Below are 24279 nucleotides of genomic sequence, written 5' to 3' on the forward strand. Positions count from 1 at the left end.
GAAAGGGAGAAGCAGACTCTCTACTGAGCAGGGAGCCCAACACGGGACTCGATCCTAGGACCCCAGGATCATGACTTGAGCCAAAGGCAGATGCCCAACTGACTGAGCCACCCAGGTACCCCTATAATAATACTTTTTAGATCCATTTGTACTAAGTTAACATTAATTCCATTTCATCTTCCTTGAAAAATAAATCCTGTCATTCAATTACATAGTGGATTGACAATGAAATAACTGAATTCATGTCATTTTAGGAGAACACTTAGTGTTGCTGTGGACACTGAATAGTTTAAACAGGTAACTTCACCAAGGTTTCTTCTGTAATATTCTAAGAGTGTCCTGATTGGTCTCTCTTACCTATTAGAATGCTTGCCAATTGAGTCTAAAGGAAATCTTCTAAACTCCTAGGATCAACCAAAGGGAAGGGGAGAGGGTAAAGCTGAAGGTGAGGGGCTTAGAACCAGAGTCCAGAGCCCCCCTGTAGCACTCTGAATTCTGCTCAGTGCCTGCCACTCTAATCACCTTTATTATGAAAACCAGGATCCTGGCTGCAGAGAGCTGCCAAGGAGGTCTGGTCTCTCTCATCTGCTCCCATATGCTCAGCCCTCAGCAAGCCCTAAGAGGCTTGCCTGGTTCAGGCTGGGGCTGGGCTGCAGGGTTTCCACAGTTCTGCCCCTACCCTGTGCCAGACCTTCAGCCTCAGGGGAACCAGCTTCCCACTTCTGCTCCTAGGACTTGCTTCCCTCCTCGGGGCATCTGCAGTCTGAAAGGGGTGCTCCATCTGTGGGTCCTGGAGCCCTGCCAGAGGTTTCTGGAGATGCTGGTTGGCCCAGCCTCTTGGGGAAGAGGGGAAGATGCTAGGCTAAGGGAGTGACCCAGGGGTGGAGCCCCAACCTGTTTATAGGATTGCAGCTCCTCAGAGGCGGGCAGATTCATGGCCCCATCCCATTAGGATAGTTGCTGACAGCCGTCCAGGGAGCTGGCCTCTTGGCAGGAGCTGGATCTGGAGTGGAGTCAGAAGGGTTGGTATGGAAAGACTGACAACTAGGGGACCCCCTGGCCATCCTCACCAGGTAACAGTGTCGCCAAGCCCCTGGGTATCACTCAGGGCAGGACCTGGGGCCGGGGTGCATTCTGAGAAGCCTGACTCGGTGAAAATCAAGGTGATTCTGGCCTCTGGGAAAGGCCTGGCTCCCAGGGCTGGGGTCTCGGCCCAGACAGGGGCCAAGGGTGGGAGGCAAAGGGTAAGAGAGTCTGTGCTGGGGAATGGGGAGTGGGGAAGGGGGTGGATGGATGATCGGCATCCATAGAAGGGAGGGCCTGGGAGACCAGAACCTTCTCCCTCTACTGTGAGTGATCAGCCAGCAATCCCCTTAGAGGTCCTTACCCTCCTCCCTGCCAAAGCTTGCATACCGCCTCAGAGAACACAGTGGCTGCGTGTCACAAAAGGACACCCCACCAGGCCCATAGTTCACCTCTGCAGGTAGTGGGCCTCCTGGAACTGGCAGGGGCCAAGAAACCACCCTGTGTGTCCCCAGAGCTTTGCCAGGCCAAGTCCCCATGCCAGTTACTCACTGGGCCAAGAAAGGAGGTTGCCACCAGGCCAAAGAGATCTATAAAGTGCTAGCCCACTCCTTTCATGTGCTTCTCTCAGGCAGATTTCTCATCCTGTGCTGTGGACCAGGGCCAGAGGGACTGGCTCTTTGGGTCTCCCTGGTGCCCCAGGCAGGGGCCATGAAAGAGGCTAAGTGTGTCAAGCTTACCCTCCTGAGGCATTTGCCTCATTCTCAGACTTTGCCAGGCTTCTGGAGCCTTGGCCCTGAGACCCAGGCCCAAGTCAGATACGGTCAAACAGCTCCAGATGGGTGCTCCTGGAGAAAACTTGCCTGGCTCAAGTCAGGTACCAGGCCATTCTGAGAAACATAGAGAGGGACCCCTTCATTGAAGGACAACACCTCCTGCCCCAGTCCCTGTCAGTCTGAGATCTAGAAGACCTCCCCCCCAAAACAAGTGGACACTGATGAAAATGCCCAGATGCCAGTCTGGCAAGACCCCAAGGCTGCAGGAGTGGGGCGGTGGAGGGGCCAGACGGCTCGAGCTCCCTCTGCTCCTCCCATCAGCAGCTGGAGCCCCAGAACCCAGCCCTGGAGGTTTCTGATGTACCTGTGTTCATCCTCATCTCCCCGGAGAAGGCTGGGCATCCTTTTCCTCTGCCTGCTCTAGACCCAGCCCAGGGGCAAAACTGAAGCCCAAGGTGCAGCGACTCTGAAGGCTTACGTCTGCCCACATGCCTGGAAAGCATGTAGCCCCAGCGGATGCTGTTGGGACTGGTTGAATCCCCAAGATCAGACCCTCAACACCCAGCCTTCAAGTTGACTCCTGGGGCGCCTCAGCAGTGGCCTCACCCAGCCTCTTTCCTGCTGGAACAGGGGCTTGGAGCCTGTCCTGGCAGCAGGAGCTGGGCGGGCAGGGCAGGCCAGGCCAGGCATCTGGACTTGCCTGCTCCAAGACCTGGGAGCATCGGATCAGCACGACTCAGGAGATACAGGGCCTGAGGCTGGGCCTGAAGTGTCCACTCCTCTCTGCAACCTCCCTACCACAGTGGGTTACTCGGGGCCAGCAGGGGAATAGGCAGCTTGCTCATTTTCCTTCTACAGGTGAAGATCCCGTGGTTGGACTCCTGTATGGGGAACTCCAGCCACATCAGATTCGCTTGGGTCACATCCCCGGTGATGGGCAGGGGCCGGCACTGAGCCTCTCCAAAGGGAAGAGGCTGGAGGATGCCCTGGGGTCCCTGCATAGGGAGAAACAGTGGCTGAGACTCCCAGCAGGGAGGTATCCCAGGATTCTATGGGAAGGGGCAGGGGGCTGGGGAGAGGTGCGGGGAATCCCTGCTGGAGAAGCCCTTCACAACTTTCAGGGTCAGTCATCAATTAAGGCAGGACATTTCAACAGGGGAAGGGAAGACCCAATGCCCTCAGGAGAATCTTATTAGTTAGTTAGTTCAATATCCGTATTGGTCTAGGACAAATCTATGAAATTCTACTGTTTAGATATCCAGAGGGCAGTGGGGGAAAGTTGCATGCTTTTACAAAGGAACAAAGTCCTGGGGAGATAGAACAGTATAGGAGGTGTGAGCTCTGATCTTGAAGACCTGGGCTTGAATTCTACCTAGGTCACCTGCTAACTCTGTGACCTACGGCAACCTTTCTAAGCCTCAGTTCTCTCATCTGTAAAATGGGAGGAAATGAGAGTACTCTCTTAGGAGAGTCAAGAGGATAAATCAATTTGGAATACATAATCTGCTTAGTACAGCACCTAGAAACAGAACAAGTCCTTAATAAATAGTAATGAATAATAATTATCTAGAAACTGCTTACTTTTTGGCTAAGCATTCTGCAGACATTAACACATTTAGCCTCTATTAATTAGTCCCACTATTTATGAGGAAATGAAGGCTCTAAGAGGTTTAGTGACTTGTCAGGGTCACACGGCAAGTAAGCAGAAAACCAAGGTTTAGATCCAGATATCCTGTCTAGGAGTCTGCCTTGCCCACTCCACTCAACCTCCCGAGTAATGACCCATCATTGTATCTATTGTCACAGCCTATCCTGTGATGCTCTGTGTTAGTGATGGTTTTAGAGGTGATGAGAAATAGGGCTTCACCCTGGGAAAAATACCCTGCTAGGGGACAGTGGGCTTTCTGAGGTTGAGAGGCTCTTGGTGAAGGGGAGAGAGAAATGGGCAACGATGCTCAAATTAGATATGGTGACTGGCTGGAAAGGAGCAGGTGGGGACACTTTGTAGCCCACACAGGCTGTGGCCTCCGGGATGAGGGGGAGTCTGGTCTGCCTCTGTCCTTCCCCTGTCCTGGAGAGCACACAGAAGCTCAGAAGCAATTCTGTCCCCGGAGGGGAAGGGGTCCCACATATTCCACCCCTGGTTGGTCTCCCATGCCCTTGCTACTGCAGCCCAGGACCACAGCCCAATGGCAGTGGTGGGTGAAAGCTGTTTGGTCCCAGAATGCCTGGCAGCATCACTGAGTGTGTTAGCAGAAACTTCAGCACAGAGGGGTGGGGGTGGGACAGGGCAGGAGGGACTGAGCAGTCTGTTCTCTCCCTCTAGGGGGAGGCCTCTGCCTGCTGGAGGCTCACTGTGAGGGTCCTGGAGGCACGGAACCTGGGCTGGACTGACCTGTGTGAGTAATTGTTTCCTAGGTTCCAAGGGTGTAGAGATGACCAGGCCCTGTGGGAAAGGCCCAGGTGGGAACTGGGGGCTGGGATGGGCTGCCCGCAGTGGCCACCAAGATCATGGTAGGAACCATGGTGAGGCCCCTGGAGAGGAGTGTAAGGAATTCTCTCTTACTCTGTTCTCTTAATGTTGGCAGTGAGTGAGGCAGACCCCTATGTGACCCTAGAGCTGCCAACCGTCCCTGGAACAAAGTTCAAGACCAAAACAATCACCAACTCCTGTCATCCTGTATGGAATGAGACCTTCAGTTTCCTAATCCAGAGTCAGGTCAAGGTAAAGGCCAGGACCACCCACCTAAGGACAGGCTGTACGGAGAACACTTTTCCTCCAGGGCTCAGTCAGAGACACCGGGGAGGAGTGTCTTTGTTCCCAGCCCCGTGTACTGTGTGGGAGAGAACGTGTGACCCACTCTGTGTCCGAGAGCCTGATCTCTGGCAAGTTGCTGGTCCTCTCTAAGCCCATCTGTGGAACAGAGGCAGTAAGAATCCCTTCATAAGGGGGTTATTGAGGTCAAATGAGATAAAGCATGGAAGACTCCTAAAACAGTGCCTGGTACATATGGTGCCTTGGGGGCAGCAAAGGGGGGAAGTGTGCAGTGGTGGGGAAACACTGAAAGAATTTTATTTTTTATAAAAACAAAAATTAGCAGGGGAAGATTAGGAACTTTGCTGGATTTCCTTTTAATGCTTTTAAGTTTTACTATTATTTTTATTTTGAAGTACAAGGTAGGGAGGCATAATAATCTTTTCTGACCCTGGGCATCAAGTAAGGGCTCAACAGGTATGAAGTATAGTAATAAGTAAATAATGTGCTAAGTTGCTGTTCTCGGGTCCCTAGAATGTTCTGGAGCTAAATGTCTATGATGAGGACTCAGTCACGGAGGACGATGCCTGCTTCAAGGTTCTCTATGACATCTCAGAAGTCCTCCCCGGCCAGCTGCTCCGGAAGACCTTCTCCCTGCATCCCCAGGTGAGTGGGGAGTCCCACCCCTCTGCACCCCACCCCTCTGCCCTCAGGGTGAGGAAGTTCCCCAGCTTCTCCCATCTGCTAGAATGCTGCTGTGTTGAATGTGTTCACAAAAGAGGGAAGCTCCTCCCAGAGATACTTATATTGTAGTAGGAAAGGAGAAGGCTTAACTGACTGTTACAGACTGAATCACTCATTGCAGAGATTTTAGTCACGGGAGGGAGGTTTCTGGTGGTGGTGAACTTCCTAATATCAATCAAAACCTGCGTGACTCACCCTTGGGGCAGTTGGGGGGGAGCACTCCGTCACTCCTGCTCACTGCTTGCCTGTGGTGCCCAAGGCCTGGTTTATGAAGGTCTCTGCTCCTTCTCCAGCAGGGGAAGGTTGGGGAATGGGAGGGCGGGGTTCTGAGGTCAGGTCCCTCTCAAGAGGACTAGGGCATCCTTAAGCCTCTTTTGGCTTATTCTCCTTATGTCCTCCTTCAGCCCTGCCAGGGAGAGAGGCCTGTTCTCTGCAGACTCATCAGCTGTGGCTAACTTGAGTAGGCAGCCCCTCTTTCCCCCAATTCTCAATTCCCACATCTGTAAAGTGGGAAGAGTGTAGTATTGCGCCTCCCTGAGCGACTGCTCGAGATGAAACAATGCATGGTCAAAGAACTGTGTCACCTCTAAAGATGTATAAATGTTCACGACTTGCTCATCGTTGATTTCAGGGACAGGAGGAGCTGGACGTGGAGTTCAAGCTGGAAAAAACGTGAGTAATAATCACACAGCCCAGGGAGTGCCTCAGGACCCAGGGTTTATATAGGGAAATGTCTTTGACTCAGATTCTCTGTCCCTCCTGCCCCCACCCCTGCCAGTGTGGGTGGGAGGGGAGGGGTCCTCTTAGAGCAATGAGGAGAGAAAGGTCACTGCTTCCTTGTCCACACTCTCCCTCTCTCTCCCACATGGCAATCTTCAGAAGCCCCTCCTTCCCCCTGAGTGGTATCCAGGACTTGGGGTCCCTTAGCATCACCCAGGGAGGCCCCATGGGGGCTTGAGGCTGTGCTGTGAGGGGACAGGGACGTTTTGCATTGTCAGGCTGAGCTCCGGATATTCTGATTTTTTCAGGTCAGACTCTCCAGAAAACCTCATCACCAACAACGTCCTTGTGGTAAACCACCCTCCTCAGGCTTGTGAGGGGGAGCTGAGGGAGGGCCCCAGAGCCAACACTGAGGCTGGAGGTGCCGAAGGGATACGCAGAGACAGGGCACTGTGGCAATACTACCCCGGGCCACCCAGTTCAGTGGTTCCCCTGGAGCTGTGGTCAGGGGCTGGGAGCTGGGAAGGGCCAGGGCCTTAAGAGAACATGGAGAGAGGGAGGCCGAGACTCTGTTGGGGGGAGATTTGGGCCCAAGACCGGATGGCTGAGGGAGTGTCGGGGCGAATTGTAGGTGCTCCTGACAGGGTTTCATTACCTGTGATGGACTCCTAGCTCTTAGCCTCAGAAGATGGTGGGTGACAGGCCAGCCAGGCCCAGCTGGGGTGTTAGCACTGCACAGCAGAGGCCCAGAGGAAGTTTCCAGAGCACTGCACTTCCAGCCTGGGGACTCTGGGACAGAGTCAGGGGTCAGTCAGCTCCTCCTTAAGACAGTGGAGGGTCTTGATCAGCTCTTCTGAAACAGTGCAAGCTCACAATAAGTTCACAGCAACAGGGACAGGTGGTAAACAATGGACTAGAAGCTTTCCACTCAAAGGTTGCCAGCCTGTAACACAGGCATGACCTGGCAGCGGGGCCTAGTGCGAGGGAAGGAGGCCTCTACCCTCAGGGTCATACAAGGACCTGCTTGGTGGGCTAGTGTTACTTTTACAAATGCACGTTAAAATCATCATACCTGCTTTTTACCTGAGGTGCTGGAGAACGGTGGTGGGCAGGTAAACTCAGCCAGTCTGAGGGAAAGATTCAGTCAGGAGCTGAGTGGGCTGTGGGCATCAGGTGACAGGCATGACAGAGAATGCAGTGGGCTCCTTTGGCAAGTTGGTCAGCTGGAGGACAGCTGGGACATTGGTCCATTATCCTGTAGGCCAGTGGTTTGTGTGCTACTGTTTGGGAGCAGTTGTGGGAGAAGACACTCTCCAGGCTGAGCCTGCAGAGAAACATGGAGAGGAAAGAATGGTGCCTGAGGGTCGGGCGGCCTTCAGAGATCCCCCAAGTTCAGCAGATCTTTGAAAGCTGGGGGGATGCCCAGGGTAGAGGTGGGGCTCCCCCCGACTGCTCCAGAATCAGAGGAGGGGGCTGGCAGTTCTTCTGGTCCCACTCTGGTCCCACTTCCTGTTCACTTTGTGGTGGATTGGGGCAGTGGGGCTCAGGGGGTGAGGTTGAGAGGACCTCAGCCTTCCCTGCTGAGCCCCCGGCCCACAATGTGATCTGCCCCAGGCCCGAGAGCTGTCCTGCCTGGATGTCTGTCTGGACCGTGCTGGGAGCACGACCACGGTCACGGGTGAGGCCTGCTCAGTGCTAGATGGAGTGGCTGGGACACCTGTGTGGGCCCTCTTTCTTCTTGCTCACACAGCATGAGGGCAACAGGTTCTCCTGTGGACTCGAGGGTCTCCCTGACCTGGGGGAGGGTGTGTTGCAGGAAGTGGGAGTCCCATGGGGGCTGCGGGGCCCAGTGGGCTGGGGAGGGCCCATTCCAGAATCCTGGCCCTCATGGTCCAAAATCCCAGGTCTCGCCCATGTCCAAGCAATACTGCCAGTTTCCTGGGGTCCCTGCTCGGATTCCTGGCTCTTGTTCCCCTCGTGCTAGTCTGCCCACTCTCTGCCTAGACCAGGACAAGCTGGAGCTGGAGCTGGTGCTGAAGGGGTCCTATGAAGACACGCAGACATCGGTGCTGGGTCCAGCCTCTGCCTTCCGCTTCCATTACATGGCAGCCCAGGAGGGAAAACTGAGTGCGCGTGTGAGGGTGGGTCCTGGCTTTACAGCTCCCTGCCATGGGCCAGCTCCAGCTGCTGCGGGCCCCTCTTGGGCCAATGCCAGGCCCCTGTGGTCTCGCCAGCCTCCCCCAGAGAGGCACCAAGCCCTTGGCAGATAGGGAGAATCACCAGGAGCCTGGAGTGGGCGTGGGGACTGCCCTACCTTGTCAGACTTTGTTTGAACCTTTCAGTGGCATCTGCCTCGATGGTCTTAGAAGAAAACCCCATCTCTGTGCCTCCAAGGCCCTGCATGGCCTGGCTCTTGCCCAGCTCTGCTGCCTCACTTTGTTCTGAGCCTATATGCCTCTTTTTGCTTTCCCAACACACCAAGGGCCTTCGGGGTTCTCCTCTGGCTGCTTCCAAGGCTGCCTGCTCTTCCTCCTCCTCCTCTTCTTCCTCCACTTCCTCCTCCTTTAGATCTCAGCCAAGAGGGGCCCTCCTTGACTCCCCATCTTAAATAGACCCCACACACCACATCTTTGGTTATTTTTTCATATCGCACTGCTTAGGACTTCCTTTACCACATTTTTTCTCCTGTATAACATTTGCTAACATCTATTTGTTACCTATTTTGTTATCAATTCATATACACAACTCAGAACAAAAAATGTCAGCAAATATTTTAATAATGTCATTATAAGTGATATAATTATAATCACTGTAAATATTGTGATTATATTATTAGAGAGGGACTGTGTTCGTCTGTCTAGATACTCAGTAAGGATTTCCTTCCAGAGCTCTTCAAGTAACAGCTGGAGTTCAGACGAGTCAGCTGGGCATCTCACTGTGCCCCTGAGGTCCTTGGCCGTAGGAAAGGAGGTGACCTTTCACGTTCCTACTACAAATGTAAGTGGCCTCAACTGGATGGGAAGTGCCAGTGAGAATAAAGATGGGGAGCCCAGGCCCCCGGGGATACCCACATACCTCTCAGGGTTGAGAATATTCTAATCCAGTCTCTCACTTTGATTTCAGACCCCAGGAGTGAGGCTGCAGCTCAAGACTGAGGGCTGGTAAGGGACATTCATACCCGGGGTGGACGGTGTGTGGTGGTCATGAGGCAGGGAGTGCTGTGGAATGGGTGGCCCTTGGGGTTGAGAGCAGGGAGGTAATATGGCAGCTATCCTGGGCGTGGCCAGCCAGTGGCTGAGCAGCTATGCAGTGCCTCCCTGACCTTCGGATCCTCTACTACCCCAGCCCTAAGGAGCTGGATGTGCACCTGGGCTTCGATCTGTGTGCAGAGGAGAAAGCCTTCCTGAGCAGGAGGAAGCAGGTGGTGGCCAAGGCTCTCAAGCATGTCCTACAGCTGGACAGAGACCTACAGGAAGATGAGGTTTGGGGGTACAGGGGAATGTGGGTGCAGTACCTTTGACTGGCCTTAAGGAAGTACCTGATCCTCGCCCTCTATAGACACTCCAGTCAACAGAGATGAGAGTGGCTGTGTGGGGGATTGCAGGGCGGTGGGTGGTAAGCTGTGGGGTTCTCACTCCCTTTCGGGCCCCATCCAGGGCCGAGAGCTGTCACTTCCTGGGAGAGGGAAAGGTTGGCTGCTCTTAGTCTAAGTCTGACTGCATCAGGCTCTGGCCCCGAGGTCCCTTCCCTCCATTCTGGTCCTGGTTAAGCTGGTCTGTGTCTGTGTCAGTCCAGGTCCCCATTGTGGGTATTATGGCCACAGGAGGAGGTGCCCGGGCCATGACCGCTCTCTACGGCCACCTATTGGCCCTGCAGAAGCTGGGCCTCCTGGACTGTGTCACCTACATCAGCGGCATCTCGGGCTCTACATGGTGAGGGGCCTGGGGACTGGAAGAGCAGAGATGATCGGGTCCTAGAGGAGAATGGAGCAGACACCAGGGGAACCCCTCTATGTGTGGAAGTCAAGAGGGTGTGAGCACTACAGTTCGATGGGTGCCAGGTGGCTTTCTCAAAAGGGAGGAAGTAGGTATTACAGAGGTCCTCCCATGAGAAGGGGTTGGAAGACACCCATTCCATGCTACTGGAGAGGGCTAAGGCAGCTGATTCAGGAGGGGCTGGGGTTTGAATCTCTGCAACACCCCTTACTGGGCAACCAAGTTCCCTTGATTCTCAGTTGACTCGTCTCCAGAACGGGGTAATAGTAGTTCTTACTCCGTATGATTGTCCTGGGGCAGCCCAAGTAAAACACCTGATCTGACATGTGTCAGGAACTCCAAGTCAGTAGATCTTTTTTCTTTAAACATGATTATCTCATTTAAATCCTCATAACACTCTCTAGGGTAGGGTTTTTTTCCTTTTCTTTTATTTTTACTGTACCTATAGTATAGATGGAGAAATTGAGAGGAAGAGGTACTATCTTAACCTCTTACTTAAAGACAACATTGCCTTCCTATATACCCCACCCTGCCTATGATGAGGTGGGACTTCTCACTTTTAGATATTCGTTCCTTTGTGTCTTACTGAAATGTGACTCGAAGCTGTAAAAGGAGAGTAAACTCAGAGGATTTTAGATGACAGCTGTGGGCAAGCAGTCTTCAAGGGCTTCAGGACAGGCCCATGAAGATGTGTGTAGGGTCTAGATCTGTTCTGTACAATGCAGTAGTCACTAGTCATGTGGTTATGGGCCACTTGAAATGTGGCTAGTCCAGATTGAGATGTGGTATAAAGATAAAAATACACAGAGAATTTTGAAGGCTTGTTTTGAAAAAAAAAAAAATTTATGTTAATTTTTTGTATTGATTACATGTTGAAGTGAGAATTTGGGGGTATCTCAAATTAAAATAATACTATTAAAATTAATTTTTACTGCTCTCTTCTTACTTTTTCAAAATGTGGTTACTGGGAAATTTTAGATTATGTCTGTATCTCACATTATGTTTAAATTGGACAGCGCTGATCTGAGAGAAAGCCCTGAGACACATTTTCCAGATGGGCAGGGCCTTGGCTGCAGGAGCATCACCTTGGGAGAAGTGGGAGGGTGGGAAGGAGATGTCGCAGTGACCCAATCCGGGGCCTCTGCCTCCTGTCATACTGTCCCTTTATTTTCCCAGGACAATGGCCCACCTCTATGGGGACCCCGAGTGGTCACAGAAGGACCTTGAAGGACCCATCAAATATGCCAGGGCGCACCTGGTCAAGAGCAAGATGGAGGTCTTCTCCCCGGAGCGCCTAGCGAGCTACCACCAGGAGCTGGAGCTGCGGGCGCAGCAAGGCTACCCCACGACTTTTGTGGACCTGTGGGCTCTCGTGCTGGAGTCCATGCTGCACAACCAGGTAGGGCACCAATGCTGGCAAGGCTGGACCAGTGTGCACCTGTGGTCCTGGGGCAGCCGCGCAGTTAGCTGCTGCGCATGTGCATTTCCTACTGGGTGAAGGAGGCTGGGATCTGTGGGGAAAGGACGTAGGGACCATAGTGTCTCAGTGGCTGTTGTACTTTGGGATCCTGCCTTTTTGAGTCAGGCTATTTTTCAGTTCATGGCCATAAAACAGAGATTTCTGAATCTCTCAGGAGCTTAGGGACGAGTCAGTGCCAAGGTCAGTTAAGCAAACAGAACTTTCACTATGCTTATGTGGCAGTGAGATTGCTCGAATAATTTATATTTTATGAATACTGCAATATAGAATATCTTCTTCTATATCTTCATGGTAGTGTTAAAAGCACAGACTCTGGAGCCAGATTGCCTGGGTTTAATCTCAGTGCCTCTTACTAGCTCTGTGTTCTTTCACAAGTTACTAACTTCTCTGTGCCTGGGTTTTGGCCTCTATTCAGTGGGGATGAGTGAGAATAGTACTCATCTCACAGGCTTGTTCTGAACACTCAGTGGTTCTTTGGTGTAGAGTTAACATTATTAGCTATTATATATATTTTTTAAGATTTTATTTTATTTATTTGAGAGATGGCAAGTGAGAGTACAAGCAGTGGGGACAGGGAGAAGTCAGCTCTCCAATGAGCAGGGAGCCTGGGATCATGACCTGAGCTTAAGGCAGAGGCTTAACCACTGGAGTCACCCAGGGACCCCAGCTATTATATTTCTTTACTGTTTATTGTAACACCATGAAGACCAAACTGAGCAGATAACATTTTTTATAAATTGCTTCTTTAAGGTAAGTTTAGTAAGTCAACTGTTTAATCTTACATTAACTGATACAATTACTGAAATCAGTTCTTTTGTTTCCACTATTGTTTTACCACATATAATTATCTGAATTAACTTGAAACAACTAAAACACACAAAAAAGTACCCTTAACATTTGTTATAAAAAAGTAAACCATCAAATACATTAGCAGAGGAATGATTCATACCTTCCTTATCTTAGGGCATCAGAAGTTTGACCAAGAAAGATTATCATGCAAACTAACCAAAAATGAGTTACTTTGGATTTTTTTCTTTAATTTTTATTCTTGCTGGTAAGAGCAATGTTCCCTGGAAGTTACCAACCATTCTTATTTTTTATGTATTAGTTTAACAATATTTATTATATTAACAATATTTATCATTAAATATTATAATAATCTTCAGACCTAAGAAAATAATGTAATGAATATGTCCATTCTCACCAACAAGCCTAAGAAATATAATGTTACAGAAAGACTTGAAGCTCCCTGTGGATGCTTTCCCAGTCCTATTTCCCTCCCACCCCCAGAGGCAACCACCATCCTGAATTTGGGTTTCTCATCACATTTATATCTTCAGTCTGTATACATGATTGGATTATGTAATACATAACATATAATTACATAACATACTTTATTTGCCTCTATTATATATTTTATTGTATATACCTTTTATTGTACATCCTTAAGAAAAATACAGTGTTAAAAAAAAAAAGAAAAATACAGTGTTACTTGCAGAAATAGTTTTGAACAAGTCTCTTTGTGCACAGATGTTAGAGGTTCTCTGCACCTCGAAGATATAAACCCAGGGTTGGGGTTCTTAGCCCATTGGGTAAATGCATCTTCAGCTTTCCTGCCTATTGCCAATTGTTCTCCAAAAAAGGTTTCATTAATTCACACTTCCACTCTAAGTGTATCCATTTTTTTTTCTCTACACACTCTTCAGACCTTTAATTTTTTGTTCATCTTATGGGTGTCGTACAAAATTTTTTTTTTTTTGCCATACAAAATTTTATTGTAGCTTTCCATTTCCTTGATTTTTAGTGAGACTGATTTTTCATGTATATTTCTCATTGGGACTTCCTCTTCTGTGGATTACCTACTGCAATCCTTTTCCATTTTTCTATTAATTTACCTCTAATATTATTTTGTGGAATGCCTTATAGATTTTGGATATTAATCCTTTATCAGTTCTACTAGATTTTGATGCATCATTTTAATATAATCTGGTCTATCATTCTTTTCCTTTATGGTGTGTGCATTTAGAGTCTCCCGAGAGAGATCTTTCCCTCTCCTAAAGTTATAATCTCCTATATATTGTTATAAAAGTTTTAAAGATTTGTTTTTCACAATTAGGACTTAGTCTTTAATAGATCTTCACGTAATATGTGAACTCGAACCCAGTTTTATTTTTTTTCCATAGGAATAGCAAACATATTAAACTTAATACCACTTATTCTTTTTTCTCCACAAATCTGCCTCACTACTTGTATCCTGTGACAGCCTTCATATATTTATGGGACTCTCTGAGCTCCCTTCCATTCTAATGGGCTGATTCTCCAACATGAGCCAACACTGCACTGATTTAGAGACCCTGGGTTTGTAATGCATGCAGGTATCTAATAGAGCAGATTTACCCCCATTCGCCACCTTGGTTTTTCTCAACATCACCCTGGCTCCTTCTGGCCCTTTGCTCTTCTATACATGTAATAGAATCAGCTAGTCATGTTTCATGAGAGATGTTAGCATTTTTGTTGAGAGGCACCTGGGTGGCTCAGTTGGTGAAGCATCAGACACTTTGTTTCAGCTCAGGTCATGATCTCATGGTCCTGGGATGGAGCCCCATGTGGGGCTCCCTGCTCAGCAAGACGTCTGCTTATCTCCCTCTCTCTCTGCCCCTCCCCCTGCTCCCATGCACACTCTAAAATAAATAAATAAATCTTTTAAAAAAAGAATTTTTATTGAAGTGGCATTTAATTTTTAAAACCCATGTAACTACTTGAAATACTATTTTATTAATATATCCTATGTATTCTTCAGATCTGCTTTTAAAGTTCACGTTCAGTTGTGAACTTCTGCTAATTCAGTTGTGAATTATTAAAGACTTTGCTGGCTGGTGGTGGCAGTTAATTACTATAGAGTTGGGAGAAGCTTGTTTTAACAGTTTACTTTATGAGGTGCTAAAAATACAGTTTGATCTGAGGCTATAAATAAGACTTTCATTTAATTATCATTTGATCCTCAAGTAATGACTTAACAAGGTTTAAGGTACAAGGCACAAGGTTCATAGTCATTTTGTAAAAGACAAACTTAAGGTTTGGGGTGTTTTTGGTTCACAAGAAAAAAATCTTGTGGCATGAGCACCCATGTGGTTTAAAAAATTTTGTCTCAATGTTAAAGCCTTTCAAATATTTTTTTTTAGTTATCATGCTTTATGTCTTAAAGCTAACATTCATTGTATGCTTTTTAAAATAATTCTTTAATCAGATAAATTTAGTGTGTATTTCAAATATAAGTTTTTGGATAAAAGCATTTATTATCTCTATTTTATGCCAATATACAGTTCCAAAAGTCATTTTAAATATCAGAAAATATAACTCCATAAGAAATCACAATTTTGTTAATATTATTATTACAGAAATAGTATACCCTGAACTTTACACAGAGTTTTATTAGCCTACACACTTCTAGAATACTGCTTCAGGCTTTGAAAACAAAACAAAAACATGCTTGTAAAATATACCAGTTATAATCAGTGCTTCTCAAACCATGTCTATCAAACTTTTTTCTTTTATCTTTTGCTAGCAAGCCCTGAAGTGCTTAGAAGTTGCTCACCATTCCTCAGGACGAAACTCATAGTTTTTCTCTTGTCTTTTTTTTTTTTTAAGATTTTATTTATTTATTTGACGCAGAGTGAGAGAGAGAGAAATCACAAGCAGGGAGAGCAGGCAGAGGGAGAGGGAGAAGCAGACTCCGGGCTGAGCAGGTAGTCTGATAGGGACTTAATCCCAGGACCCTGGCACCCTTTTTTCTCTTGTCTTTTCCTGAATTACATGTTTTTCTTCACATGTTTTTCTTCAATTCTGGCCAAAAAGGTTTTGGCTTTAGTCCCCCTGCCCATACGGTACCTAGACCATGTCAACACATCGCCAACACCACACCCAGCTCCCACATCTTCTGGGGACACTTGAGTCATCAGAGCGGTGACCTGCCTGGCTGGGAACACTCATTTGGAAATGGGGGTGGGGGATGGGGGCGGGACTTGGAGCACCTGCCGCTGCTGGTGAGCTATTAAAAGGAGAAAGAATACAGTATTATTTCAGCAATACTGTATTTCAGTATTTCAACTATTTCAGTAGATGGAGGGGGTGAGCTAACCCTTTTCCCCCAGGTCAGAAACGGTGCCTCTGGAGTAAAAGGACACATTTCCCCTCGTCTTACATGTCAACAGAGCAGGCAAAGAGGATTCCTGAATCAGAAGACTTTGAGAAGGGAAATCACAGTTATTAATCAAGCTCCCTCCCTCCTCAGTACCCACACACACTCACACCTATGGGTCTGACTTGTCCCTATGGTACAGAGCGCCAGGACTTGAGCTGCATTGGGGGATTTTTCCTGTGGTTTCCCTGTAACTCAGGTCCCGCAGAGTACTCCTGCAGAACTTGGGGAGGGGGCGCAGGAAGAGGACCTACCAGTGACAGAGGGCTGCGGGAGGAAGACATACACCGGGGAATGCAAGGTCCTTGCCATGGGTGTGGGAGGGGGACTCCCCATTGGGAAGGTGGGGATAGAATCCTGGGACACACACTTGGCTAATCATCAGAATCATCTGGGGAGATTGAAGAACATTCCTCAGTGGCTTATGCTGATTCTCAGAAGTAACCTAGTCATCTATTTAGCACATCCTCTGGGTAAATCAGTTAATAAAGGCAGATCAGGCAGTTTGGGAACCTCCAAGGTCTAGCTGCTGAGTGAGGTGCCTTCCAGTTCAGAGAGCCCCGAGAGAGGGCCTGTGGGTCGGTGCTACATGTCTCCCTCTGTCAGAAGCAGCCACAGCCTGGGGCAGGCTCTCTCCCAAGGGCGGCTTCAGGCAGCCACCCCCTGCTGATACTGGACATGAACCCTATTGGCATCTCTGGTCCGGAATGGAACGAGACCTTTCTCTGCCCCTAGAACTCTGGAGTGCTGTCCCAAAAGGCAAACCATAGTCCCTGCCATCAAGGCAGAACTGGGTATTTTATTGAAGAGAAAATTGGAAACAGAGGCAAGAATAAACAATGGGGTACAACTTCATACTGTGCAAAGCAGGAAAGGGGGGGCAGGTAAGGGAGAGGCAAGGATGCCTGGAAAGCATTTTGGAGGGGCCGAGACTTGGACTGCATTCATGTAAATCTAGAAGGGGCAGCCTGTCCCCTGATGGAGCTTATAGTGTATATTGTAAAAGGAGATCCCTGTGTCCTTTCTGGAAAGCACTGTGTGTGTGTGTGTGTGTGTGTGTGTGTGTGTATGGTCTGTGCATCAGGGTCCCCATCCCCTCCACCCTTCAGCCCATAAAGATGGGGCCACAGACCACAGGAGCAGAGGTGTCACTCCTGACACCATAGTCCTTGTGAATGGCATTCTCTTGAGATACGTAGTGCGCAACCTCCTTAGCCTTACATGGCAACCCCTGCCTTTGGTCAGAATATGGGAGTGGAGTGAGAACTGGATGGGTGCACCCACCCATGCCATCCAAAGTCCAATGGAGAGCTGCCTCCTCACCCTCAGCCTCTGCCTCCCCTCCACTCCACGCAGTCCTGGTGGAGTTACTGCCTCTAGGTTGCTCCCAGCCACACCTAGGCCCTCATGCCTCCCACCCCAGGTGATGGACCAGAAGCTGTCGGAACAGAGAACAGCACTGGAGCAGGGCCAGAACCCTCTGCCCCTCTACTTGAGCCTCAATGTCAAAGAGAACAATCTGGAGACCTTCGACTTCAAGGGTACAATCTAGCCCTGCCCACTAATGCTCACACACCCACACACACACGCACACACTCATGCACACGTGCATACACGCATACCACCCTGTGCACAGGTCTTTAGAGAATTCAGACAGGGAACTCTTACACAGATTGCTCAGCCTTCTGGGAAGAGAGGCGGTTCTGATGGGCTGATGAGCCAGGCAGCAGAGCTCATGGACCTGGTGGGGGTTGGGGGTGGGGATGTGGTCAAGGGGCTGGGTGGGGGGATGGTCAGTCCAGGAATCAGCCAGGCAGGGAGAAGGCTGGGGGCAGCATCTTTGGCCCCTGTCAGAGCTGGGGTGTTCCCCACCCCACTTGCCTCTCATTCCTGCCTCTTGCTCCTGTTCCCATAGAGTGGGTAGAGTTTTCCCCCTATGAAGTTGGGTTCCTGAAGTATGGAGCCTTTGTCCCCAGCGAACTCTTTGGCTCTGAGTTCTTCATGGGGCATCTGATGAGGAAGCTCCCTGAGTCCCGGATCTGCTTTCTGGAAGGTGAGTGGTGGTTACTCTGAAGATTATGGCCGCGCCAGGCCTCCCTGACTGGGCATGATTCCTGTGCTCAGGTCTGGCAGAGCCCCCAGCAGAGGGGGTGGTGGGACACTGGGGTGGGGCTGTGAGAGCAGCCCACCTGCCTCCCATTTTCCATCCCCGCCCTCTGTGTGATGGGAGGCCAACTGCTGAGGCCTGAGGCTGACTTTTGTCAGGGGGTTGGCCTTCAGGTATCTGGAGCAATATTTTGTCCCTGAACTTGCTGGATGTCTGGTATGACCTCCTCAGCTCTGAGGACACCCGGAAGCAGCACCTCAAGGACAAGATCAGGAACCTGGGTAAGAAGTGAGGCAGGAAGGGGAGCCTGGGCTGAGGCGTCTTCCTCTTCAGATGCTGGGGGAGGGGCACTCTCTGAGGGGAAGCAGGCCCAGGCATTTCCAGGCCCTTCACCTGACCAACATATGTTTCTCTGAGCCCAGAGGAGTCTCCTGCCTCCTTGAAGACCTCCTCGTGGCTGGAGGCCTCATGGCTGCAACCTGGGACGGCACTGGCCAAGGCGTTTAAGGGCTTGCTGACGGGCAGGCCTTTCTACCAGCACAGCTGCAACTTCCTCCGGGGCCTCCAGCTGCACCGGAACTACTATAGCCAGAAAGACTTCTCCACCTGGGCAGGTAAAAGCCCCCACCATGTCTCCCTAGAGAATAAGCTTGGGCTCCCGGGGAGGACAGGGACCATTGTTAGGACTGGCAGAGGACTTGGGGGTGGGTGAGTCATGGCATACCCTTCTGGGGTCAGCCTGCAGAAGGTCTTGGGAAGGGCTGGGGTGGCGTGTCCTCACAGAGAGTGATGCCAGAGGACAGAAGGGGACATGGAGGCAATTGCAGTGTGAAGGGTAGAAGAGGTGTGGCCGAGGAACTGACTGTCAACTGCCTCCCCCATCAGACTGCCCGCTAGACTCCACCGCTAGCCAGCTAACCCCTCAGGAGCCCCAGCTCTGCCTGGTAGATGCCGGCTACTTCCTCAACACCAGCTGTCCCTCCATGTTCCGGCCAGGCCGCAGGCTGGACCTCATTCTCTTCTTCGACTACTCCCTACCCTCGTCCTTTGAGGTGCCTCTGGTTGCCCCATGGGAACCCCAGACACCCTGCGGCCAGGCCATGCTCCAGGGGCGAGCCACTGGGCCACTGGCCCTGACCTCCTGGGCCCCCAAGGGGAGGGAAGGGTGACAGGCTCTGACTCACAGACTCCTGCCAGGGCCCTTGTTTGGGAAGGGCTATGGAGGTGCTGGGGTGCTGGGCTTCCAGGACAGGTAGACAGGGAGGAAGCACCCACCCAAGAAGAATCTGTGAGGAGATCCTGGCCTGTCCACAACCATTCCCTCAGGGTATCTCTGGGCACTCAGGAGTAGGGCGGTATGGGGGCAGGAATAGGGCTCTGGTACAGAAGTGGGTCCCTTACTGAGGCCCTCAAGGCTCTGTGGAGTTGCATAACCTAGCAACAGAATCCCAGATGGAGCAGAGTGCTAGGTCTCTGCCTCCCCTGAAGATACTAACCGAACAACATTGGCCGACCACTTGGATTCATTGGAAGTGAATGCTTCACCTCCCTCTGAGGAGACACTGGGTTTCGTAACTGGACCACACACAGGCCAGGACCAGGTTGTTCCAACATGGAGCAGTCCAGTTGGGCTGGAGTTCTAGCATTTTCTAGAGCACTGATCTGAGATGACCAGGAAGTAGACAGTTCTCTCTGGGCCCCCTATCCCCAACCAGACACTGCAGCAGACTGAGGCGTACTGCAGGGCCCGGGGACTGCCATTTCCTCGGGTGGAGCCCAGCCCTCAGGACCAACACCAGCCACCAGAGTGCTACCTCTTCTCAGACCCCTCCTGCCCTGATGCCCCGCTCCTGCTGCACTTCCCTCTGGTCAACGCCTCCTTCAGGGACCACTCAGCCCCTGGTAAGGCATCCCCACCCTTCCTCCCAAGCCTGGCAGGCCAGACCCTCGGAGGCATGGCCTGTGAGCTTCCCAGTGTTCCCATGGGGGCCGGTGGGCAGAGGGGTCATCAGGCTAGTTCCACCCAGTTCTGAACCGGGCGGCCGTGTGCTAGTCTCTGTTGGGGACGCCATGTCCCTGCAGAGCACTCTGCTGGCAAAGTCACAGTGCTGCTGTCCTGTGTCATGACCCCAGGCTCCCTCACCACACACACACCCCTGCTCACCTCAGCTGTACCTGGGCTCCTCTGCTCTCCTGGGGTGGTGTGTGGGAATCCGGGCCTCCAGAGGCCTTCCTGCATCATCCCCGTCTGCAGTCATCCCCACCCCTGCTTGGCACCATGTTGTTGGAGGGCCAGGCAGCTGGGACCAAGAGGCCCCCCACCCCAGGCTCTCAGATTCTCCTGACGTTACCTGAGATTTCAGTTGACTTCTCCCTCCCACCCCAGCCCTTCCTTCTCAGGAAGCTGGGCCTCTACTCTGGGGGTCCCTGAAATGTAACTTGCCTCCTGCCAACTAGTCAGATCTTTCAGGTGGGGAAGCCTCACATCTTCTGTGTGTTATTCCTGGCTTTCTGGTTCCCGCTCTAATTCCACACCTTCCAGCTTTACCCTTAACAGGCTCAGCCCGCACCTTCGAATTCTCTCTCTCTCTCTTTCAACAAAGACTGCTTCTTACAAAGCAGAAATCCCTTTGGTTTTCAGACTCCTGTTTCCATCATGAGTGTTAAGAACCCTTCACTAGGCTGACTGACTCTGGTCCAGCTGTTTGCTCCTTGCCCCGGAAGGTGAAACAGATACCAGGGTGTTGCCTCAGGAGTGGGAGTGCATTGCCACAAGGAAGTGTGGGAAGCAGCAAACCCTTCATATCTCCAAATAGTACCTACTTTCCACATTTCTGTTTCTGGGCAAAGGACACAGAGGCCTGGGGGAAGAGCAAGGAGCCCTTCAGTGAGGAGCAGCCCACCGCTTTGCCCAGCCGCAAGGCGTCCTCCTGCCCAGCTCTGGAGGCCTCTGGGTCCTAGTCTTAATCCCTCTCACCCCTGGGCAGGTGTCCAGCGCAGCCCTGCAGAGCTCCCGGCGGGCCAGGTGGATCTCACTGGGACCAACTCGCCCTACTCCCTGTTCAACATGACCTACAAGGAGGAAGACTTTGATCGCCTGCTGCAACTTAGTGACTATAACGTGCGGAACAGCCAGGGCGCCATTTTGCAGGCCTTGAGGACTGCCATGAAGCACCGGGCCCTGGGGGCCAGGCCTCGAGCAGCGCAGAACTGAGGCGGCTCAGGGACGCCAGCTCTCTGACAACCTTCCAGGGGCTGGGGGTTTAACCCACGCACTGCTGGGTAGGACCACTGCTCTCGCTGGGCTGTCCACCCCTGGGCTGCCTCTGCAGCAGTTCTCATGGCCCAGAAGGGCTGCACGGCACCCCAAGTTCTTCCTCACTTTCATTGCTGGCTTGAGAGGAGCTGGAAGTAAACTCACCAGACCAGTGTGCAGCATAGCTGGTCTGACTAGAAACATGTTCCCATGCAATGACTCTCATGGCGAACAGAACAGATTTGGGGTACAAGCTGCCAGTGTCAGACCAGGGGTAGGCAGGTCAGGGCCTGACTGAGAGGTGGCTCCAGGCATCAGGAATCACACTGTGTCCTGAGAACCTTTTCTTTGTCCCCTCCTCCCCTTTCTCACTCTTCTTTGATATTATCTTTAAGCAACTATAGCGACCCATAGTCCACATACAACATGATTCATCCTTCTAGAAAGTACGACTCGATGGCTTTTCCTACATATTCAAAGAGTTGGGCAAACCTCCCCACAGTCATTTTGAGAAGATTTTTGTCACTCCAAAAAGAAACCCCTCACCTCTTAGATGTCAACCTCAACCCTCCCTCCCCAGCCTTAGGCAACCACTAATCTACCTTCTGTTTCTATAGATTTGCTTCTTGTGGGCATTTCCTATACATGGAATCATACAGTATGTGGCCTTTTGTGTCTGGCGTCCTTTACTCAGTGGGATGTGCTCAAGGGTCATCCACGTGGTAGCAGGCATCAGTGCCTCATCCCTTTCTGTGGCTGAATAAAAGTCCCACGCTTACCTGATGGTCACTGGATAATGGACCCTTGGGTTGTTTCCACTTTTTGGTCATTCCAAATAATGGTTCTATGAACAGTCATGTACAAGTCCATATGTGGAAAATGTTTTTCATTCTTCTGCATGTCAACCTAGGAATACATTTGCTGGATTGTAATGTAATTCTCTGCAATTCTGTAATTCTCTTGAGGGCCTGCCAGCCCATTTTCCAAAGCTGCTGCCCCATTTTTCTATTCCTATCAGCCTTATACTGGGGCACTGATTTCTCTACCTCTTAGGTTGTTGTCTGTCTTTTGATTTCAATCATCAGAATGGTTGTAAAGTGGTATCTTATCAGCATTTCCCTAATGACTAATGATGTTAGGAAACTTTTTGTATACTCTAGGCCTTTTGTAGATCTTCTTTAGAGAAATGTCTATTCAGATCTTTTGCCCATTTTCATTGGATTAAGTGTCTTTTTCTTATTAAGAATTCTGTATATTTTCTACATACAAATCCCTGACCCAATGTATGATTTGCAGTTTTTCTCTGCACATCAAGTAATCTGTGGGTTACCTTTTCGCTTTCCTGAGGCTATCCTTTGAGGCACAGAAACTTTCTTACTTTGATGGTGCCATTTACATATATATGTTTTTTGCTGCTTGTGCTTTTGGTGTTGTATTTAAAAAACCATAGTCTAACCCATGGTTATGAAGGTTTACACCTGTTTTCTTCTAATAGTTTCATGGCTTCAGCCCTTACATTTAGGTCTTTGATCCATTTTGAGTTCACTTTTGTATACGGTGTGAGATAGGGGTTCAATTTCTTTCTTTGGCATATAGGTATCCAGCTATCCCAGCACCACTTGTTGAAAAGGCTATTCTTTCAACACTGAATGGTCTTCAGGGAGGGTTCCCTGAAAATCAGTCACCCGTGGATGTGAGGGTGTATATCTGGACTTATTTCATTGATCTGTTTGTCTATCCTTACGCTAGACCACACTGTGTTGATTACTGTAGTTTGTCATCAATTTTGAAATCAGGAATTGTGAGCCTTCCAACTTTGTTAGTAGGCATGAACAAGGGTTAAGCAGTTTGCTCATCACTAAGCTCAAAAGTGGCAAAGCCAGCAGTGGAACTGGAAATTTTAAAATCAAGCCAGGCTTGGGGCATGTGGGTGACTCAGCCACTTAAGCATCTGACTTTAAGCTTAGGTCATAATCTCGGGTTCCTGGGATCAAGCCCTGCATGGGGTCCTGGGGTTACGTGGGGTCCTAGGGTTGGGCTCCCAGCTCAGTGGGAAGACTGCTTCCCCTGCCTCCCTCCCTCTACCCTTCCCCCTGCTCATCCTCTCTGTCTCTTTCTCAAATGAATGAATAGAATCTAATAAAATAAAATAAAATAAACATACCTAGGCTTCTAACTGCTATGCCACACTGCATCTTTGCGTCCTTACTTCGTAGCATGCCCTATTGTACAAGGAAGAATTAACCTTACCTAAAGAGTGGTCTGGCCTTGGCTCTCGGCTACTGAGAGGGTGATCTCTTCACCCCTCGAATGGCCTACCTAATAGGAGTGTCTTTGTGTGCCTGGGGTTCTGGCTGCTGCACAGCCTCACAGTGTGATTTGTGATGGGAACTCTGAAACAGTTGGTATACATTCTCACCTCCTGAGGAACTGGAACTAAAGCCATGAGCCTGACATCCCAGAGGGATTGGAGACCAAAGGTCAGCCACGTGGGCAGGATGTGATTGAGCCCCAGTAAAAACTCTGAACACCAAAGGGCCAGGGGAATGTTCTGTGGGTACTGTCACACACTGTGGCTGAATGGGGGCCACACCACCCTTGACTCTGTGGGGAGGGAATGACTGGGAGCTCCATGTTTATTTAAACCCCTTCTGGACTCTGTCATGTGCATCTCTTCCTCTGGCTGGTTTCAGTCTGTGTTCCTTCACTAAAATAAACATTAATCCTAAATCCAGAGCTTTCCTGAGTTCTGTGAGTCATTTTAGCCAATTATCCAACCTGAGGTCCCAGGGACCCTGGAATTGGCAGCCAACTGGCTGGAAATGAGGGTTGTCCTAGGATCCTGAACTTGTGGCTGTTAATCTGAAGCCAAGACTCTGTTGCATGGTGGCTCTTCCCTCAGGCGGGAGTTTGGTGAGCTCCCGGGAAGGTGGGGTCAGAAGGCCTGGGCAGACTCTCACCACTCTTGTTCAACATAGTATTAGAAGTCCTAGCAACATCAACCAGATAACAAAGAGAAATAAAAGGTATCCAAATTGGCAATGAAGAAGTCAAACTCTCTCTTCGCAGATGACATGATTCTTTATATGGAAAACCCAAAAGACTCCACCCCCAAACTACTAGAACTCATACAACAATTCAGCAATGTGGCAGGATACAAAGTCAATGTACAGAAATCAGTGGCTTTCTTTTACACTAATAATGAAAATACGGAAAGGGAAATTA

General features: G+C 50.0%; 1 protein-coding gene across 1 annotated transcript; it reads left to right on the top strand.

Annotated features, from left to right (window-relative positions):
* The first annotated feature begins 1028 nt into the window (after window positions 1-1028).
* PLA2G4D (phospholipase A2 group IVD) lies at window positions 1029-21012 on the top strand. The gene is made up of 20 exons (XM_044231104.1): window positions 1029-1073; window positions 4126-4198; window positions 4388-4524; window positions 5089-5220; window positions 5930-5970; window positions 6327-6369; window positions 7633-7696; window positions 8023-8159; window positions 8905-9015; window positions 9142-9179; window positions 9364-9499; window positions 9814-9950; window positions 11190-11412; window positions 17115-17232; window positions 17607-17744; window positions 17972-18079; window positions 18221-18412; window positions 18684-18850; window positions 19514-19700; window positions 20786-21012. The coding sequence occupies exons 1-20, from the start codon at window positions 1029-1031 to the stop codon at window positions 21010-21012; spliced, it is 2454 nt and encodes an 817-aa protein (XP_044087039.1).
* Window positions 21013-24279: the final 3267 nt, after the last annotated feature.

The sequence above is a fragment of the Neovison vison genome, chromosome 13 (assembly GCF_020171115.1).
Source record: "Neovison vison isolate M4711 chromosome 13, ASM_NN_V1, whole genome shotgun sequence".
NCBI classification, from domain to species: Eukaryota; Metazoa; Chordata; class Mammalia; order Carnivora; family Mustelidae; genus Neogale; species Neogale vison.

Bases quoted from the DNA above. Each gene is read 5' to 3' on its own strand.
- PLA2G4D (XM_044231104.1), top strand. From the start codon at position 1,029: ATGGAAAGACTGACAACTAGGGGACCCCCTGGCCATCCTCACCAG. The intron at 5,971-6,326 runs GTGAGTAATAAT...TGATTTTTTCAG, and splicing joins GAGTTCAAGCTGGAAAAAAC to GTCAGACTCTCCAGAAAACC. The intron at 9,500-9,813 runs GTTTGGGGGTAC...GTGTCAGTCCAG, and splicing joins GAGACCTACAGGAAGATGAG to GTCCCCATTGTGGGTATTAT.